Source organism: Bombus impatiens, unplaced genomic scaffold (genome assembly GCF_000188095.3).
Source record: "Bombus impatiens unplaced genomic scaffold, BIMP_2.2 scf_0064, whole genome shotgun sequence".
In the NCBI taxonomy this organism is placed as follows: domain Eukaryota; kingdom Metazoa; phylum Arthropoda; class Insecta; order Hymenoptera; family Apidae; genus Bombus; species Bombus impatiens.
In genome coordinates, this window is record NT_176483.1 from 797,395 (window position 1) to 817,610 (window position 20,216).

A 20,216-nucleotide genomic window follows, 5' to 3' on the forward strand; every position below is an offset into this window, starting at 1 on the left:
GTAGGAGAAAATATAAAAATGTGTAGTAGAAACACGGAATAAGTCTGAAAGGATAGAATGAGAGCGCAGAAAAGGTCCAGGAACGTCGTAACAAAATCACAGCGAGTATATCGATACAGTGGCTACGAAAAGTATTTGCACATCGTTGTGCTTGTTAAAATATTTACATTAAAAACATTCGTTACGTTAAAACATTCCTAGTCGATTAGGTCGAAATATATCAAGTATATTAAGCGTACAAATTCGATACCGTGAACGGAAAATAAAAGTATGTGCAAATACTTTCCGTGGCCATTGTATCAAGCACAGAAATGACGCAAAAAGAGCGTAAAGAAATTCAAAGTTGATGAGGAAAAGATGATAACGAAGGTACGATAAAGTACAAACCGACGGAGAAAAGTGGTTAAAATATTCAAAACGGTCGTAGGGAAAGTGACAAAAGCGGTGGAAATAAACGGAAAAGAGTCACTGGGAAGACGTAGAAAACGCATAGAAGATTCGTACAACAATGGCGGAAGACAGAGGAAAGACAAGAGAGGTGCGAAGATACAAAAAGTTGGCAAACGAAATGCAGAAAAGACGTAGAAAAGTCGCAAGAAGTACAGAGGGAACGCGGAATGGCGTAAAGAATGTGCAAAAAAAAGCTACAAAAAGCGCGCAAATAAAATACGAAGAAACGTATAGCGAAGGATGCAGGAAAGATGAACAAAAAGCGCGAGAAAGACGTGGAAGAAACGGAAAAATGGCGAGAGAAAGGAGCGGGAAAAAGACATAGAAAAAGCGTTAAAAAAAGTGGTAAAAAAACGCGGCAAAGGCACAAAAGGTGTAAAAAAAAAGGGTAGAAAAAGGAGATGAAAGGCTTGTGGTACTTGGTCGATCCTTCTACGTCGAGGAGTCCCGATTGATTTACAATGGACGAAGGTGTGGCGGAATCCGACACCAATATCACACCGATACTCGGCCGCGTGGACAATTATCCTGGTGGACAAAGGCTACGGGGGTGTACGCGGCTATCCCACACGTAAGTAGGTACGCGGCGAGAGCTGGCCTACGGCTCTTTACGCAGCTGACGCGGCTCGTATTAGGAATAGCGTGGGCACGCTCCGTACGTGCGTGGGCAAACACCCGCACGTCCTAGCGCACGCAACTTCGAAGAAAACTCGAACGTTCCTCCAACGCAGCTAGAGGAGGTGCAAGGACCTCCCGATATTTATCTGCCATTGAAAGCTGGACGCGAGATCGCCTCGAGACCAAACATACGAGACGCGCTCGTCACCTCCTACTTCAGCCGTTTCATCGAGTTCCTTCATTTTTTAAATCGACGGAATGGCCGAACAGAGGATGGAGAATGGATCGATAGAAAAATTTGGTTAATTTGTTCGAAAGACCAAATGCGCGATATAGACGTTTCCCATTTGCAATTCGATATTTCAAAAAGTCGATAAGATAAATAAACGTATAAAAGGTTTGCATCGTTCGGAGATAACATAAGCCGAAGCGTTGTTTTATTCGCTCTTGTATTATATTTAATTAAAGCATAGAGCAATATATAAAGCGAAGAGCGATAGGCGAGAATTAAGAACAATATGGTGTTTTTGTGACAGACCGTGGAAATCATCGATCAACGTTACGAGTTGAAAGTACGAAGAGTAAAAGGAAGGTACGGTTACTATAGATATTTGCGTAATTCTATATTTTCGTAAGAGTAACTAAGGGAATGGAATAGCCATTCGTTTCATCCGCTTGGTCTCGATATGTGATTTCCATTTCATAGAACTTGTATCATAGTTCAGAGTTTACGAGAGAGCTAAATTTTTCGAAATGATTTTAATATAATTATAATTTTCATTCGTTGCAGTTGGTTTGAGTGATAACACGCGGAGGAGAAGTTACGCGAGATAAGGTGTCGTAAGTGATCGAGTCGTCGAGTAATAACATCGAGAAAGATCGAACCTAGCTTCTGAAATTCGAATACAACGCTAGTTAAAGGCAACGACGATTCTACATACTTCGACTGTAACGACGATTACGTGGTGAATTGTAAGAAGGAAAATCTAATTTTGATAGGGTTGGTCTCACATCGAACGTCATACGTTTTAGATCTAGATAGGAAATGTTAAGGAATGGAAACAAACGCACAATACGACAGAATACAATGGCAATATCGGACTTACGCATCGACATTGTCCGATACAATATCATAAACTATTTCTGATTCATAAAAATAATTCCTAGTTACAAATTGAATAGAGAGATTAGCATTTAATTGTAAAGTAGATGGTGACTGGTCGTCGCATATTCGCATGAACCACCGGTGCACGCTTTTCGTTGTTTTCTTTCGCCTATGCCTATTGTTCTTTGGGTGATAATGAGCTCATAAATACTGGCCAATCATCGAATAAGGCGCAAGCATCGTATGTTCTTCAGGGCATACATACTCGAATAACAACCAGCCGCCTTCCTTCATGACCGGCAGGTTTATGTCTTCGCTCGTCACGCCTCTACGTGCTGAACGAGACAACCTGACCTTCCCCCTCTCGTCTTTCTCTTCCTCGTTTTGTCAGTTTCCACCGGAAGAGGAGAACAAGGCGAAACAAATTTCAAACTTATGCTCACATATATTTTCTGAATACCGTGCGACTGATTACGAGCTAATTACTATACGCGACGATAATGTAATACCAGAACGATTCTATAGGCAGAGAAACGGAGCTCCTGAAACACGTTCGATTTTAATTTTAGTTTTCCATTCGGTTGTTTAAAATTAATTTTATTTGAAAGCTTCGGATAAGTATTAAGAGTCGAAGGATGAGAACGTTTTACATTTGACCAGAGAAAAATTCTATAAGCGTACATTAGCGCACGGATAATATTTTTAACTATAATTGTAACTGCCAATTTTGTCGCTTGATAACATCGAGGTGACGGATGTTCTTTAATTATTTGAAACATCGGATGGATATCAAGAGCCGAAATATAAAAATGTTATATTTCACCGGTATATTTGGCTTAAAGCGAAGCATTTAATCAAAGTATACAAAAAGAATAATCATAATGCTTCACAGAGATTAGTATTGAATTGTTCGGTAAAATAATGGATATTGAATTAAAATCAACTACGAGGATCATTGAAATGTATTCTTTAATTATATACTTCAATTTGCTATTATTCTTTTCTATTTACCATTTCTATATATTATGTTATATTGATATTTTTTAGTTCGTTCACTTTTTGTTGTAATAATATTACACATAATTACTACTACTAATTCTTTTGTATCATTTGCATCAATAAAATTCCATACTTCTATAACTCTTTTTTCTTTGCTAATATCAGCGCCATTTATGTCGTATATCAATTAAGGCATAATATATTAAAACTTCTTATAAGATGTCTACGATAAATGGTGCCATTAATAGATCTCAATAATTCCTTTAAAATGCCAGAAATCTAACGCAAGAAAGTTCAACGATTGATTATGAAACCGTGTTATTACAGTTGTCTTGTTCTACGAAAGTAGAAACTTTTTAATATTTCCTAGTCTCCAAAAATCGACTACTAAACGATCTGCGAGTTTCCTATCGGTGTAGGAATCGAAGCGAACAATGATGCACGATCTGTGCCGCGACAAATTAAATTATTCGAAAACTATTTTATCCTTAGAAGACGGGAACAAGTACAGCAGCGGCCTATACGGTCGAAACGATGTGCAATGCCAACGGTATTGTCGTTACGATATCGTAGTAACATCGCTACAAACAACGCTAGGTTGGAGCCCGAATAAATTTAAAGAACGAACAAGGAGGATCACGGTAAAATCCAGGCTTACACGACGAGTTTCTCTCACCAGAGACAAGTTTAACACCCACGCGAAATTTCTTTGTGAAAGTAACGTTAAATGCTTTTTCACTTCAGATATCACGCATCGTTGCAAAACAATGGTGCAGCTATATTTATTGGAGCTTTTATTACCAATGAAAAACGTGTATATGTATACGTATATGAATTAAAGAGTCGACGATTTTTATTGGTAATTTGATAAGGTTATTTATGTGCAATGTTTGCTATTAAATTTGTAACGCGAAAAAGGAGTAGAGTTAGAAAAAGTAGAAAAATTGATGATACCTGATGTAACGTACAAAGTGCATTATGAAATGAATTGCAACGCCATCTACAGCTGCAACAATGCAGTAGGTGCATGGATACATTTGCTGATACACGCATGAATATCGCTAGATCACTACATTGTCTACTGTACTTTAACTCAATGATTTTTACTATTGAATGTTTTTACCGATAAATCATAGGATGAACATTCGATAACTTATAATATGTATCTACCATTAGCAATTCTCTCTTGTGGTAAGAAAATTGAAAAGCATTTTTATCGATATAGAGGATGATCCTAGCTCTTGAGAATAATATTATCACGTTATTAGTGATTGAAATTAAGATTAATGAAACTATGTAAATTATTTGGTAAATAACTGTGTACTATCCTTAGCTGTAAAAAGGAACGCCAACTTTATAATAATTACTGTGTCACTAACCCGATTAAAAATTTTCGATAAAAAATTTCGTATTATCGCGTTTGCTTAGAAACATTTTGTCCAGGATTGTAGTTAATAGTCATAATACAATTATAAACTAGATTACAAATAATATGAACTAATTGACTATAATTTCAACTATCTTTTACTTTTATATTTAGTTTCAGTTCCAACTGTTTCAAATGTTACAACATTGACTAATAATGCTCCTTTCCAGTATTAAAACTCAAATACCTCACAAACTGATGATCTTTTGATACAGATAAGATAATACTTTTTTTAAAAGATTAACGACATAATCATTAATGTATTAAAAAACATATGATTTTAGTAATATGTACATCCTGTCTGTATCTTATTGTAATACGTATCTTTCAAGTATTTTCTTCTAACCAGAACATTCTTTGTAAATATAGATATCTACAGTAAATTAAAATAAAAAGTTTCTCATACGTATAATAGGTATTAAATAAAGAAAATGTAACTGTAATTTGCAGAAAACTTACGAATGATTAAGCTATAGCGATATTATTCATCGATACTTGTAATAACTATTTTAGTGACCAAAAAGTAAAAAAAATGACTCACCCACAACAAGAAAGATCGCCTCCTCTCATTATGACACATATTTCTCGCGTTATTTTACCTCACTATTAGAAGATTAGCAAGGTTAAATTATATCCAAACAATTAATCTAACTTACAGTTAATTAAAAACACTAAACTATAGCTTATTACTACATTCGTTTGACATTATAATGCTACAATATTACACGAAATATTTCCTTCGAAACACGTTTTGAAATCTTGGTCATTACACTGGCCAAAAGTTCGTTACATAAATAAAATCGAGTTGAATGAATTATTTTAAACCAAAACATATCGATTAAAATCGAATGAATAACCAACGACATCTTGAATTATCGATACTATAGAATATATATGATTCTGAAAGTCCACATTTTTTTGAATAATCGAAAGAATTATTTATATAATACAAAATAAATATAAGGATATATTATATTATGTATTAATTGAATCATATTTATATTACATATTGGCTACCGTATAGTATTATGATTCAAAGGTTAAGCAGGATGATAAAAACAATGTTTCCATAAACTTAAACAGAAAATATTTCTTGAAATATTTCTAAGATGAAATAAATCCAGAAATTGTTCTAAAAATGTAAAATACAGAAAAGAAATGCTTTATAATAATTATATTTTTTGTATCTTATATCTTGAATGACATGTCTTTATTATAAATAACGGCAACTAATAACGTAATATATTGCATAATTTTTTGTGATGAATGATTGATATTCATTACTTATAAATTTTTTGTATAGATTATTTGTAGAAGTGCAATCGATGTATTTCACAGCCAGTCAAAAATATATATAATCATAATAATTGGCTTCAGTATCGATGTATTTAATTGTAATATATCCTTAAATATGAATCAATCTGATTAAATTTCTCATTACATTACCTATTTAAAATAGTAGTTACCATTACTTTCTTAGTTATAATAAGATTTTAAAAATCATATATCCCCCAAAGGACATAGCAATACTTAAATAGATTAATAAATGCTGCAGTAATCTAGTAACAAGAAATAAACAATTACTATTTTAATTTTGTTTTATTATCACAGTTAACATTAATGCAATGGATTTGTAATAATAATAATAATAATATGTATATTGACAATTACGGTCTGTATACACTTGAAATCATAGTTATATTTTCAATATTATAGTTTACATACAACTGTTATAAAATATGAACTTAACATTGTTGAAAGACGATATACTTGTAATAGTGTAAAAAGCTTATTTATAGATTTATTACTAAATTTTCTACATTACGCATGAATTTTAATTGGACATTGTTTTGGAAGATTTTAATCGTGCCATCACAATGTTATATTCTTAAAGTGCAATATAACGCTAATAATTATCATTAAATTTCTAGTATCATCAATGTAATATCATAAAGAAACAAAATTGTTACGATTAAACGTCTTAAATGTAAAAATCAATCAGAATAGTTCAATTTATTTTTCATTTCAAATTTAAACATTAGGTTCTGTCTCGCTCAAAGTGATTTGTTTAGGAGGAGCGAAATCGGCCTTCCATACGTTTTCTTTGCAATGTTCAACAGCCTTAAAAAAGAAACATAAAAATATTTATTATATCATATATGTACATGTAATTTCATTGAATTACTTCGTGCTAACACACACGTGTGACAGCGAAAATTCTATTTAAAATATTACGAGACGCATAAGATAGTTTTAAATGCTTTACTACGACATAGTTTACTTTACATATATTGTATGGCATTTTGTACTGAACCTTCATCGCTACCCATTTGTACTATATATGGAACAATGCAATGAAGCTGACGACATAAAATTTCTAATATATAACAAATTTAATCACGTTTACTTACCTTACATTCACGAGCTGTTTCATTAGTAGAGCACCAGTAGACAGGCCCCCATGTACAGTGCTTTATACGATTTTTTTCGTACGATCGTTTAATTCGCGAATTTTCCAAAGACACCATTGAATAATCATTGGGTGCACAAAGACCTATTTTACTACATATTTTGTAAATATTTTCGCGTTTCTTGACAATATTTATTATGCTTTGCCCATAGGAATTAATAAGCGTGGTGCACTAAAAATGAGTAAATGTTATTATTTTACAAAAACTTTTAAACAAGTTAACAAAAGATCTAACCAAATTACCTTATGTTCTTTGTCTGCTGGTAAATGTTTACATACTTTAGACAACACTTTCGTAATGCTGTTATCAACATCTTGTACATCCAAAAATTCATCTATTACTGATATAATAGATTTGCACAAAGCGCATTCTGTTACAGAAGCTATTAATACAACAAATTTCCGTTACGAACATACGTTAAAACTGATATTTTAATAAGTAATTAATATCTTAAATATTTCTTAGCCACCTTTGATTTCCTGTATGTATAATGAACAAAGTCCAAGCATAGTGCAAACTTGCTTTGGTTTGACATCTTTTGTGAGGACATCAATTACAGCAGAAGCGTATTTACTAACAAATTGGTTACATTCTTGAGAAACAGACTTTGGAAGATGATTACATACTCCAAGTACTGCCTTTTCAACTTTATTTCTTTCCTTTTCATTACCAAGTACTTTGTCAATATAATGCATAGTGAATTCACAGATTACACAATATGGCCCTTGTGTACTTTCTGATACTTCAGTACTTGCTGGAGAATTAGGTATTTCATTTGTTACTGAAACATGAAATATATTTTTGAAATACCCCAGGAGTTTTATAGATATTGTATTTTTATTAACTCTTTGAACTCCTTTGTCGAGCGTTCACAGACACTCTTACGTCGAGTCACACTCGACATTTTTAAATTGCAGGTTTAACTCACAAGAGAGTTCGGGAGAGCGTGTTAGAATTTATCTATGATTTGCGAGTATCAACAGCCAAATTAGGAAGACCAGAAACAAGTGATGACAATGAATGACTAAATAGAAAACCACATTTCATATTTCTGCAATCATAAGGATAAACACATTGCTAAAATTATGCAGTTTGCTTCAATAGAAAAATGCCCGGGGGAAGAAAAGAAATTAAATAAAGAAAACAGAAAAGAAATTTCGAATTGGTTCCTATCTACAATTGTCTTTGAGAAACATTTCAAATGAAATACTTAAGATAATAGAGAGTTTCTGAAAAAAAGATTAGAAAAAAATAGAAAAGTTTAAAGGGATAACTTATAAGAAATTTTCATGCAAAGCGCTCAAAAAATACATGTATATACATACAAATTTCACCATCTTTATCCGTAATAAAATCATCTCTTGGACCAGGATTCTTTGAAGCATCGCACAATTTAATATAAACACATACTTCTTGAGGTGTTAAATCAGCCAGCAGTAACTCTATAAGTTCTTTACTATAAGCTTTAACTAAATCTGTACATTCTTCGACCAAACTCTGTGGCAAATGAATACATAGCTTATCCAGTTGAGCTTGTATGTTTGCCTGTAATATTAAGATGTATTTAATGATATTATATTTTTAAATATGTTAAAGCATATAAATGCAGATTGCTTGTAACCTCGGTCTTATTATCTTTTATAACTTCATAAATTTGTGACACAGCAAGTAAACATAGTGGACAACTAGGTTTGCTCTTTTTTTCTTCAAGCATATATTTTGCTGGAACACTGTGCCACAGTGCCATCAACTTTGCATCTGGACACAGGTGTAACATTGGACATATCTGTAATTAATACTTTATGATACACTGCATTTATTAAATAATCAATAAACAATGAACTTCTACACTAACTTGAGATGGATCAATTTCTTGAACCAAAATAGCTACAATAGCATCTCCATAAAGATCGACAAACTGTGTACATTGATTTTCTATAGATTCAGGTAATTTCTTACATACTTTCCCTAATGCTTCCTTTACTTTATCCTGAAAATAATAATCAATAGCATCTTGATATAATTTTACATATTTTTTTATCAATACCGCGTTATGTAAAATATTATCGTAATTATTACCTCTGTGGTAGGATCCGTTATAGCTTCTTGTATAAAATGTAATATATATTCGCATAACGCACATGTTTCTGTCCCTTTAGTGTCTAATAAACTTTCTGATACAGGGAATGGTACTGTTCTTTCAATAGGCAATTGCATTGCTTCAACTTCTGATTTACTCAGTTGTTCGTTACTATCATCTTCTATATTCTTAGTGTCTGACAGACCCTGTAATTGATGGAACGGTACCAACCTTTCAATTGGCAATTGCATTGCTTCAACTTCTGATTTGCTCAGATGTTCACTATTATCAGCTTCCATGGCCTTGTTTGCATTTTGGAAAATACGTGTTCCTATTGCAGCCGCAGATTTAGGTACTAAAGGCCAAATTGGCTCATTCTATACAATATAAAATATTTTCATTAATAACAATTCAGAGATAGTAGTTATGTTAAAAGCATGTGTATAATTAAAAAAAGAAAGATATAAACCTGCAATGCTTTGTCTGGAGTAGGGCATATTCCACCCATTTGACAAACAATATTGGAATTTAAACCTTTTGTAAGATATTCATATATTTCTGGATAATATTCATCAACTATAGCCAGACACTTAAATAAAAGATATAAAGATATGTGATTAATAATTTGAGATATTCTATAGAATATTTCTACAATTGATAAATATTGCAATACTTACCTCAGAAGAAAATGATTTGGTTTGTTTACATAATCCTTTCAGAACTTCTTTAAATTCTGCTTCTGTAGTATTAGCTACTAAAAGATCTCTTAAATGTCCCACTAGTTGTTCACACAATTTGCATGGCAGGTCGTCATTTACATCGACCATACCCACACTTGAAAGTGGTCTGATTTCTACTTTCAAAGTCTAAAATGCAATTTTCATAAGTAACTTAATCATAATATCTCAAAGTTGTTACATTATATTACTTTCTAAACTCACTTTATCAGCATCTTCATGTTTGTGGAATTTACCACTACACTGACCAGATAAATGACAAACATTTTGAGCATTGAAACTTTCTTGCAATTGAGCATATATTGTGTCAAAGTAAGTTAAGATCGTAGCTGAACAAGCATCTGAGTAAGTACCAAGTTCTGCACATACATTAAGCATTTGTTGTAACACTTTATCGCGAGGGGTATTATTTAGTTTGTGTTCCATATGAGCTGCTACTGTGTAACATTTTGAACATTCATCAGGTTCGTATTCATCTTTTTCCAAAGATCGAGGTTTTACTTCCTTAGTCTAAAATATAATATATTTAAAACAATAAGGATATCTTTTAGTATAAATAATTAATATAGGGAAATAGTTTGCATTATTAATTACCTTAGATTCAAGTTGTCCATATTCCATTAACAATTTGTCCATACGAGCGGAATTACAAAGTCCCGCAACAGAACAAACAATAGATGGATTCATTTCAGACGCTAATGTTTCAACAAGTTCTGGGATAAATTGATCTACAATTGTTATACATTCTTTCACAATTACATTTAGGCGAATAAGCCTACAGCTTCCTTCAAAAACAGTTTTTAAATCCTCTTGGGTTTGATTGCTCTCTAGTTGGTCACGAGCTTGCCGAACCATGTCCATACAAACATTACATACACTGTCATTATCCTGTGGTACTTTCATATCCTTCCATATCGTTTTGATACAATGTGCAGTTGCATTACAGCCTGCCGCAGTTCTACATTTATATAAAATAAAATGTTTTAGTACTATTTTAATTCTTAACGATGTTATATTTAATGCGAAATTTTATGAATATAAAAGTTTTTATTATGTTTCAAATGCAGAACACAGCTATACACACATACACAAAAATAATGATAGCTATAAACTTGTAAAGTGAGATAAAGCAAGATATATAATATCATAACCAATAAAGTATGTACTACTGCAAAATTTATCATGCAATCTAAAATAACGTGTAATGGATATTTTTCTTATACAAATATCTATGATAATGTAATAGTATTAATGGCAATATTTTATATTCCTTATTTTACTATATTTTATTGAACGCACTTTATATTTTCACACCAATATGAAGGTCCCCATGTACATTCCTGTTGACCCAAAAGGTAAAGATTTGCTGGTCCCTCAGCATTAATAACTACCCTTGCTGTAGATACTAAAATAGATATAATAATTATTGAGCATAATAAAATATATATCCAAATATTATATTTATTTATTTTTAATGTTATATTATCATATAAAACATTATTTATAATATTCACAATATGTCTATGGGAATGAACTAAGTAAAGGAATCAAACTTTTATTTCCCAGGTTATATTATTTTAACAGTAAATATAAAAACAATATATTCAACATCTTTATCTAGAACAACATATCTAACAAAAAATATATATTTAGCAGGTTGAAAATACATGAAAGATTCTTGTTAATCATGAACTATTCCTCAGTAATTGTTAAGTACTGACTCATCTTATTCATCTGAATAAGCAAACTCTGTCTTTTGTGCGTAATAATAATGCGATTATAGGATGTAACAGAGGAACCAAATTAATGTTATTTCTCAAGTGGCCTGATTTTCAATAAGCTGTGCCTTTACAAAATAATCATAATATTATGGTTCCAAGGTACATTAATAATATTGCGTGTTTTCGATAAGACTTCAACAATTAAGGCGTAAAAAGTACGTTTCGAAAAGGTAAAACAAATAAAAATATAACGCAGGAAAAAAAATTTAACGTTCAATTACGGTGCAGTCGAACAAAGGAAATGTACAAATTAAATGCAGAATAATCGAGATGCTTACCAGCAAGGATCGCGCAAAGCGCGATCAAAATCTTCATCTTTGCTGTGTAACTTTCCAATTTGTTTGCGACAAGGGTACTAGTAAGAAAAGTTCCCGATTTAATCGCGTTACTTCTTTGTTGCTTTCTTATCCACGATAATGTTCAGCGGTGACGTGCAATTACCCTTGTAACAACGTAGTTGCAGAAAATATCGACAAATTGTTTAACGGTCGGACACCAGGCGCTGCTGTCAAGTGACTGTTTCTAGCGCTTATAGGTATAAAGATACGCAGCTACGCATTCTTTGACTGATGAGTATTCTCTCTCCCTCTCTTTCCATGTCGCTAAACAGCCAATAAGAGCTTTGTATCTAGAGCCACCGTTTCCATCACGTGATATGAATCTCCTTTCTTACTCATTGCATACAAGGAATTTGATAGTTTATGCTGTTGCATTCTTAAAATGTGAGACATCTTTAAAAATTTCGTCGAATTGAAAATAAAATTATGCATGACCATTTTTCAATCAAACGATTAGGATAACTATGTTTCCTCGCTAATTAATCGTTGAATTGATTTTAACTGAAGCGGACGGCGTTCGTGGTGTCATCTGTCGGTATGTATATAAGAAGTGTACGGTATGAGAATAAACGTTGTTTTGATTGTGCTATCAGAATATTATCGATTCTTAGATAAAAATCAGCAATTATTTAATGATTAGTATAATTTATTTCATAGTAGAAAGATAAAATGGATTAAAACAAGAGAATCGTTTCCTACAATATGTAAAAAAATGTTTATATCAATTTGCAATTATGTATGATATATGTATAGCATACGTCGATAACGGATACGTAAACGAATTCTAGATAAAGTACCGACATTTTGATCGATCGCGGATTTGATATTCCTTTGTGGCGAAATAACGCCAATGTACACAAAATCACGATTTTGCTTTCCAATCTCTTATTTCTTTTTTTCAATTGCATAAGCTATAACAATTTTTCATTAAGTGTTTGCAACGAGGATCTTGTAACTTTTATATATACATGTATATTTTCGGATTGATTTCAAATTTTACTATTATAATCACGATAATTGTGATTTACTACAGTACTAACGAAATTTCAAAAAGTTTCAAAAGTTCAATGCGTATAATATGTATGTACATTTATAACAAATTTCCTGCGGCAAGTGCCCGAATACTTTGGTGAATCACTGTACGTATGTTCGATGTACATATGTAGGTACATATCGCAGTCGCTTCTTTTATTGTATATCATAATAATCATAATAAGGGCCATAAGTTTAATTAAATATTTCGCGCAAATTTTATTTAATTTATCTTATCATCTTAATACTGTGATTATTAATATCTCCAAATATAAATATTAAATATTCAAATATGTAGTAGATATGAAATACTACTACATTACTATGTATTAATTGGTTATATTGATACGTTATCAATATTTTAATTATTAAACAGTCACTACCTCGAAATTACGAAACTCATTACATTTCCAAATTTATACAACTATTTTTAGGATCATTTCGTAAGTTTGCGTTAAAGCAAAAAAACAATTCAACCGAAGATAAAAGTGAATTATATTACAACATTAAAGTTCTTATGTTCGCATTATCGGTTCACACTGCCATGGCTGTGACAGTCATTGGTGTTGAAAAATAATGTTCACTGATATAGTAATATCATATGAGCGTTTATTATTAACCATTGTAATGGTTTTGCCATAGCACATGTCACATGTATGCCACGTATAAGTATACTTCATGCTTTCGTGTATCTAATTCGTAAAAATCAGTAGTCAATTTCGAGATGAACAAATCGAATCATCTATATTCGATGCGTATTAAGTCATCGTTTGTTTTAATAGCAATGCCCAAGTCTAATTTAGCAACTATCGTTGTTATTATTGTCAATACAGTGTCAAACACAGAATCAGGCGCTTCAGGCGAAAGCGGTCAATTTTGTACAACGAATTTTATTTTCGAATTTTCACACAATCAAGAAAGTACTCTAATTACAAATCAGAATGTCAAAGTTCAGTCATGTTTGAGAGTCGAAGGATATCAATTTGCTGTAGATAGAGCGTGATACGAATATTTAAAAAGACTCTAAACAGTAATGTCGTCTTAACGCATTGCTATCTCGAAAGGTTTTAAAAACTTCCTGTGATAAAACCGTATGTAAAGAGACATTTCGAAAGAAATAAAAATTATATAATTTATTTAGAAAGTTAAAGTCTATTGTCCCTATCTCTTTGATTCAAGACTACAAATACAGCACAGATTGAATTTACATTTTTTTCATTTTGTAATTTTATTTAATATCACGTGATTTTGTTACGTTGTATTTGATGGAATCGATGTCTATTCGCAATTAAAGGCCAATATCACCTGATCGTGCTACTGTTATCGATGCAATTAAATAAATCGGTCAATGATTAGTAACTACAAATTGTAATTATGATTAATAATTTAAAAAAGATGTATTTTTTAATTATGTCATTATCAATGATAGTTTCTATTTAACCTTGTTCTCGATATATGGTACTTTATGAGTTCTGTAAATCTGAGTACTTTGATAGGAGATGTCCAAAATGACATCCAAGTGATAAGATGATAATAAATATGAGCTTAATATAACGTATGAGTTGGAATAGTTGAAAATTCTTCGATAGGGCGTTTTCTTACGTGAGTGTAACAGATGTAGGTTATATTAATTTTCTAAACACATAATTAAATATTCTATTATAGGAAATATTATGAAATAATTAAATATCACATGTAAATTATATTAGTCAGCTAGTTTGGCGATCTTTTAATAAACAATTTTTAAGTAAATTGTACTAGGAACTGTGAAAGTTCCGAATTTAGATTTACATATGTCATTTTTACTCGTGAACATACCTGAAATCCGTCGTATGCGGAATATCAGTTGAGGTAAGCATTTAAATGAGTGTGTACAGAATGCATTAGAGAATTGAGTTTTAAAAACTTCGAGTAGTACCAGGAATTATTGAAGAATAAGAGATCAATGACAAAGCGCCTACGTACCTTGAAGTATAAGCTATAGTATTTCTGAACGTCTCCTGTGTAGGTAACCAGCTAACAAATTACAGAATATAAAGCTTGTTATGTCTCGTAAGCAAGATTAAATAATATATACTTTTATAGTATTACAAACTCCACTTATCGCTGGACATCCTGCATATGTATACACAAAAGTATAGGAGGAGCATCTCGCTTTTGTTCTTCACAAGATATAATTGGTGTTCTAAATAATTTTTATAGATTTTAGCTTTTTATTATTAAAATTGAATCTTTTTGCGTAATTTAAGAATTATGCATATTACGTAATATAATATTGAATATTATATTTGTTTCTTTTAAATTTTAAGTTTAAAAACGATAAATAATTTATGAAAAAAATAGCTACCACTTGTTTCCGTGGTGTAGTGGTTATCACATCCGCCTAACACGCGGAAGGTCCCCGGTTCGATCCCGGGCGGAAACATTTCTTTTTTTCTTCAATCAATATTTTCTATAGTAAGAGAATAAATCACAATATTTTAGTCATAGACGTACGTCTATCATTTTAGCAGTCTATTCTTAAATATTTCTTAAATATTCTTTATAAACCTTGCAACAATACAAAATATAGAAACATTTTTTGGTACCTGTGTTAGGAATTCTTATATATCCATACCTGCAAATAAATTCCACTTGTTTGATACATATACAATAATTTATTTGTAAATGTGTCATATCGTCATGTACCACATCCTCATTACTCGCAATGTTGTCGATTCAACCTAGAATAAGAGTGATCGTACTTAGTTCCATTTTTCTCTGCTAGGTGCGTCGTAATCTTATTCTGTGTAGTTGATAATACTGTAACTGATATAATAATGAATTAGATGTTACATAGATTTATTTAATATAATATTGTAGATTATAATTTTCCCCCGTCTAGGATTGTCTTCAATATGATATTTTGTAACATTAAGAAATAATTTTACTTAAGAATATCTCATTTACTCGCTGTAAGTATTAATTTAATATATTCCTTTTATCATAGATGTCGCTGATCGTTTAAAATATGTTAATTCGTAGTAACAAGTTCAGTAATACTGTTTCCATGGAACGCTATTGACTTAATTTCACTTTTTATAAGTTTGTATCAAATACTGCTACTGACTTAATAGTGAGTTGCTAAGCAGATTCAACTAGCTGTTCGTCATTCTTTACTGTGCATTTTGCCAAGTGGAATACTCTTCCTCCATAAAAGGTATGTATCAATCATATAATTTACCGTGACAATTTAGTAGACCTTTTTTGATTGTTTCTTCTATAATTTACAAAATACATAAAGCGACATTGTGTAGTACAAGGAATACTAGAAGAAACTTTATCAACATAGTTGCACAATTATAACGTATTGTTATATGTATTCTACCTATCCACTTTATTTTTCATTTAACCTATCGAACCAAAGCGAACGAACCACGATTGCAATTGAAGTACAACAACATATTTACACATTCGAAACTGATAAATATACATGTGCGTAACAATTATAATTATTAGTTACAACGAGACAAATGCAAGATAATAAGAAATAGTCGATAAAAATGATTTTTCTCAAGACTCGTTCACGAGTGCAAACGATTAGCTTCTTCGTCGATAAATTCGAACTAAAATAACAGGAAAAGGAATTCGCCGATACAGATTTATTAAAGATATCAGCGGACATATCGTAGAATTTTCGCGTTGCGCGTCGTAACAAAGCAAACGGACAAATTGTAGCCATCTTTGGAAACACGATCGTCGTGTCAATAACAATAAGACAATATCTTGTTCTTCCCGTATTACCGTGGAACGTGGCAACGTAATGACGTGTTGCGAATACGAGCCTATCGCGATAATAATATTCACGAAACAAGTCCCACAGGTGAAATGATCAAAGTTTACCAGGCACGTCGTTGTTGGAGGCTGTCACCGTCAATTTCTAACTAATATGTCACGTGGAAACTACGGAATTGGCCGGAGGGCGTCTTTGATCTCGCAACAGCCCCCCGGAACCAGCGTGCTTGTCCACCTTCCGAAAACTCACCCTTCGAGTCGCACGCCACGTACGTGCCACGAGGGTCGCTAAATCCAATTTTATTGTTTGCACGCTCAGGAAAGCCGGAATTACTCGATTCCGACCGTGAAGCGTAAATCGTTCCGTCGACTCGATTTCGGCTAATTTAAGCGTGTCGTAATCATTAAAAAGATCCGAGAAGGAATATTCATTTTCTGCCTCGAGTGTTTGATTAATATTAAGTTTCTATGGAAGAGATTTCTCATGGGCGTGGTGTAATCTATGTCAGATTAGAACGTGGTGCGATCTATATAAGATTAGAACGTTTATGGTCTTTGAAGAAGCATCCGATATTTTTGACTAGCGAAATAAAAATTATTGATATAATATCTAGAATGTAGATATATAGGTGGTAAAAATTTTATCGATTAAACAGTTTCTAGTGGCTGTTCGATATTTTTCATCGATTTGACGCTATTCTTTAACTAGTAGATCGGTTCTGCAATTTTAAGGAATTTCTTTATTTGTTTTCTGGGTTGAGTAATTTTTTTTTTTTTTTTTTTTAGAAAAGCACGGTAATAATTTATAATTTTTTAAACATTGTACCACAAATAACGATTCAAATGCTCCTCGAACAAGAAACAAGCTATTTAATTGAAAAATCGAAAACTATTCTTTTAACAAAAAAGTAACGCAACAACGATGAAAGAAAAATGAAAAAAGGATCAATTTTTTCGTAAATAGGAGTAAGAAAAGCTCGAAACGAGCTGGTACACGAATAGAAAAAAAAAAGAAAAAAAATAAAAGATAGCAGAAGGGCGAAAAATTGACTTGGCGATCCATGTTTGGCACGATCATAGATCATTCTATTGTATCAAAAGGGGGTGTGTGTACACATTATAACAGGGACATAATGGCGCACCAATGTGTACACACAACGGGGACAGCGGCGACACAGAATGTGCGGTGTTTGGTCTCCATTAATATCGGATCGACTGGATGGTTACTGCAGGCCATCTCTTGTATCTCTGCCGCTTTTTTTTTTATAGGGCCATATGTCTCGTGCGTGGATCGCGTCCCGTGGCGGGACGCTCATTTGTCAGCACGGAATCTGCCATTGTCGCGATTTGATGCCGGCAGTCAAAACATGCGTGCGATTTTCCCGCCATCTAACGTTGCTTTTAACGCGACAGATCGCAATTACGCGGTGTTGTTCATCGATAAAGACGAGCATAGTGTCTCGTTAAGTTGCAGGTTTCAACGAAACTCGATTAGCAGACTACGGATGTTTGTGCACTTAGAGGAAATTCTAAGGTGCAAAATTACACGGAATACGCGTAATACGTAAAAATATGTTTCTTTATAATATTACCAATAGAATTAAACAAATCACTGCTTGGATTTCAATATTTTCTAAACTTTAATTACGATTAGTTATAGATCCGAATAAAATAACGCTAGCAATTACAGGTGCCATTTTCTGCTTCGCTCTATCACATTTTTAATCTGCGATATGACATAAATCACGGTATAATAATAGAATCAGAAAATTACTCTACGCGAGACATCCTACGTTCTATCGAAATTCGAAATGAAATGTCACCATTAAACGCGACAACAAATAATTCCACCGATATAGCGAAAAAGTCAACCTTGAGAAAAATAACTCTCTGTTTCAAAATACCTCAAAACCTGAAGAACAACAAATTGGAACTCTGTCTCGTCTAATCATTACGTGCCTTTATTTACAACTAACGACGCGTCGAACGAACCGTACTCGTTAAATGTTAGTCAGTAAGCATAGCTGGCAGAAAGCTTAATCGAAAGAAAATCGAAAGAAAATTTCAGAAAAAGAAAGAACGCGAAATGTATCGACCAAAAGAAGCGGAACAGAAGTTCGACCGTCAGAGAATACCTACGGTGGTTGAAAAGAAGGGAGATTGGCCACGTCGTATAATATCAATGGGCGATAGAGGTGGATGGCGATGATCGCATCGCATTAGCAACGGAGCGTTCTATGAGCGACTACCGTCGTGGCCACCGTCTATGTCCGCTTAGAACCCCACAGCGTATATATTATACGCTGGAAGTGTCACCCTAGCTGCTGTGTCTCGGTGTAAAATAAACGATACCTAATTATACGCGTCCCGTCCGCGTGAAAGCCGAACCCGGAGCAAGTGCGTACGAAGGTGGCCTCCTGCTTAATGGGATTACGAAATTACAATTTAGATTGATTGTCCGTGCGCGACTGCCTCTGTACAAGCGGCAACTTGCTATATACCGTGCATTTAAGAGGCAGGATAAAGTCAATAGCGTGAAAGACGCATTTCTCGGGAAACTGATTCCTCATGGAATTAGTACTTGATTGGAAGCAGAAGTTCTGTGATCTTTGTGCTTTAAGAGGCAAGAAATCAGTTGTTTCAGACGAACTTTCTGTTTATTATTCTTTCATGTAATATTCCTTTGTGAGTATCCTCTTCGTTGAATATTTTTTTTATTAAACGTTTTTTTTTTGTGAAGATATAAGTTAAGAATCTATCGAACAGTGATACTGAAAATCATCTGTGTTTCACTGTTCCGTAATTCGTACGAGATATAGTTCGTAATTGACGTTTAAGGTATAGTTTGTTGTGTTATATTATTTATATTACGTCGAGAATTTTCTTAAGCGCAATCAAACAGAGTATAAATATTTTTAACATAGGGAACACTACTACTATCGAGAATCACGGTATTCGTGTTAATTTCATATTTGTAATAAAAGTGCAGAAAAGTGAATTTACGATTTTAATCGAACAAATCGTAATGTTCACGATACAACGTTGCATTAATTTCACGAAATTTCTAAATACCTTAATAGGCGTAATATCTTGTACGAAACATGCTTAAATTAAAACCTGTAATTAATCGTATGCTAATTTCTCGCGACGTCAAACAAAAGCTGGTGAACTCGTGCCTCGAAGCTTGAAAATTTCGTCTCCGGTGATCTAGGCTTCGTAATTTTCCCGGTAATCCAGACAGGCGCAATTTCAGGCAACGATAAATTTTTGTTATTCACCGCGATCGTTTCCGATGTTGTCAATTCCATTTAAAAATCTCGCCGGTTTCGACATCTGGATGCGCCCCGTAATATATAGAGGTGTCTGCGTTGCGGATATCGTATTTTTTTTTTTTTTTTTCACCAG

At 32.8% G+C, this 20,216-nt stretch overlaps 2 protein-coding genes and 1 non-coding gene across 3 annotated transcripts in view; 2 read left to right on the forward strand and 1 right to left on the reverse strand.

The window, feature by feature from the left end:
• Positions 1-6,238: 6,238 nt before the first annotated feature.
• On the reverse strand, positions 6,239-12,266 carry LOC100743211 (prosaposin). The gene is made up of 14 exons (XM_033324736.1): positions 11,946-12,266; positions 11,186-11,291; positions 10,481-10,844; positions 10,091-10,396; positions 9,827-10,015; positions 9,619-9,738; positions 9,149-9,526; positions 8,925-9,059; positions 8,691-8,855; positions 8,395-8,614; positions 7,539-7,850; positions 7,312-7,451; positions 7,010-7,240; positions 6,239-6,719 (listed from the first exon to the last, which is right to left on the reverse strand). The coding sequence occupies exons 1-14, from the start codon at positions 11,980-11,982 to the stop codon at positions 6,630-6,632; spliced, it is 2,793 nt and encodes a 930-aa protein (XP_033180627.1). The 5' UTR covers positions 11,983-12,266; the 3' UTR covers positions 6,239-6,629.
• A 3,123-nt stretch (positions 12,267-15,389) lies between these two features.
• On the forward strand, positions 15,390-15,462 carry TRNAV-AAC. The gene has a single exon. It is a non-coding gene; the product is annotated as a tRNA-Val (tRNA).
• Positions 15,463-16,013: 551 nt separating this feature from the next.
• Positions 16,014-20,216, forward strand: part of LOC100743335 (protein C1orf194) — a 15,483-nt gene continuing 11,280 nt past the window's right edge. Inside the window, exon 1 of the mRNA XM_003485535.4 lies at positions 16,014-16,236. The gene's annotated coding sequence lies outside the window, so the exon portion shown is untranslated. The remainder of the gene's footprint in view (positions 16,237-20,216) is intronic.

What these genes read in the sequence shown, in the direction of transcription:
- LOC100743211 (XM_033324736.1), bottom strand. Translation starts at nt 11,982, where the DNA reads ATGAAGATTTTGATCGCGCTTTGCGCGATCCTTGCTG. An exon ending in TAACGGATCCTACCACAGAG is followed by an intron (nt 9,060 to 9,148) that starts GTAATAATTACG and finishes TATTATTTTCAG; the next exon opens with GATAAAGTAAAGGAAGCATT. An exon ending in AAGAAATTGATCCATCTCAA is followed by an intron (nt 8,856 to 8,924) that starts GTTAGTGTAGAA and finishes TATTAATTACAG; the next exon opens with ATATGTCCAATGTTACACCT.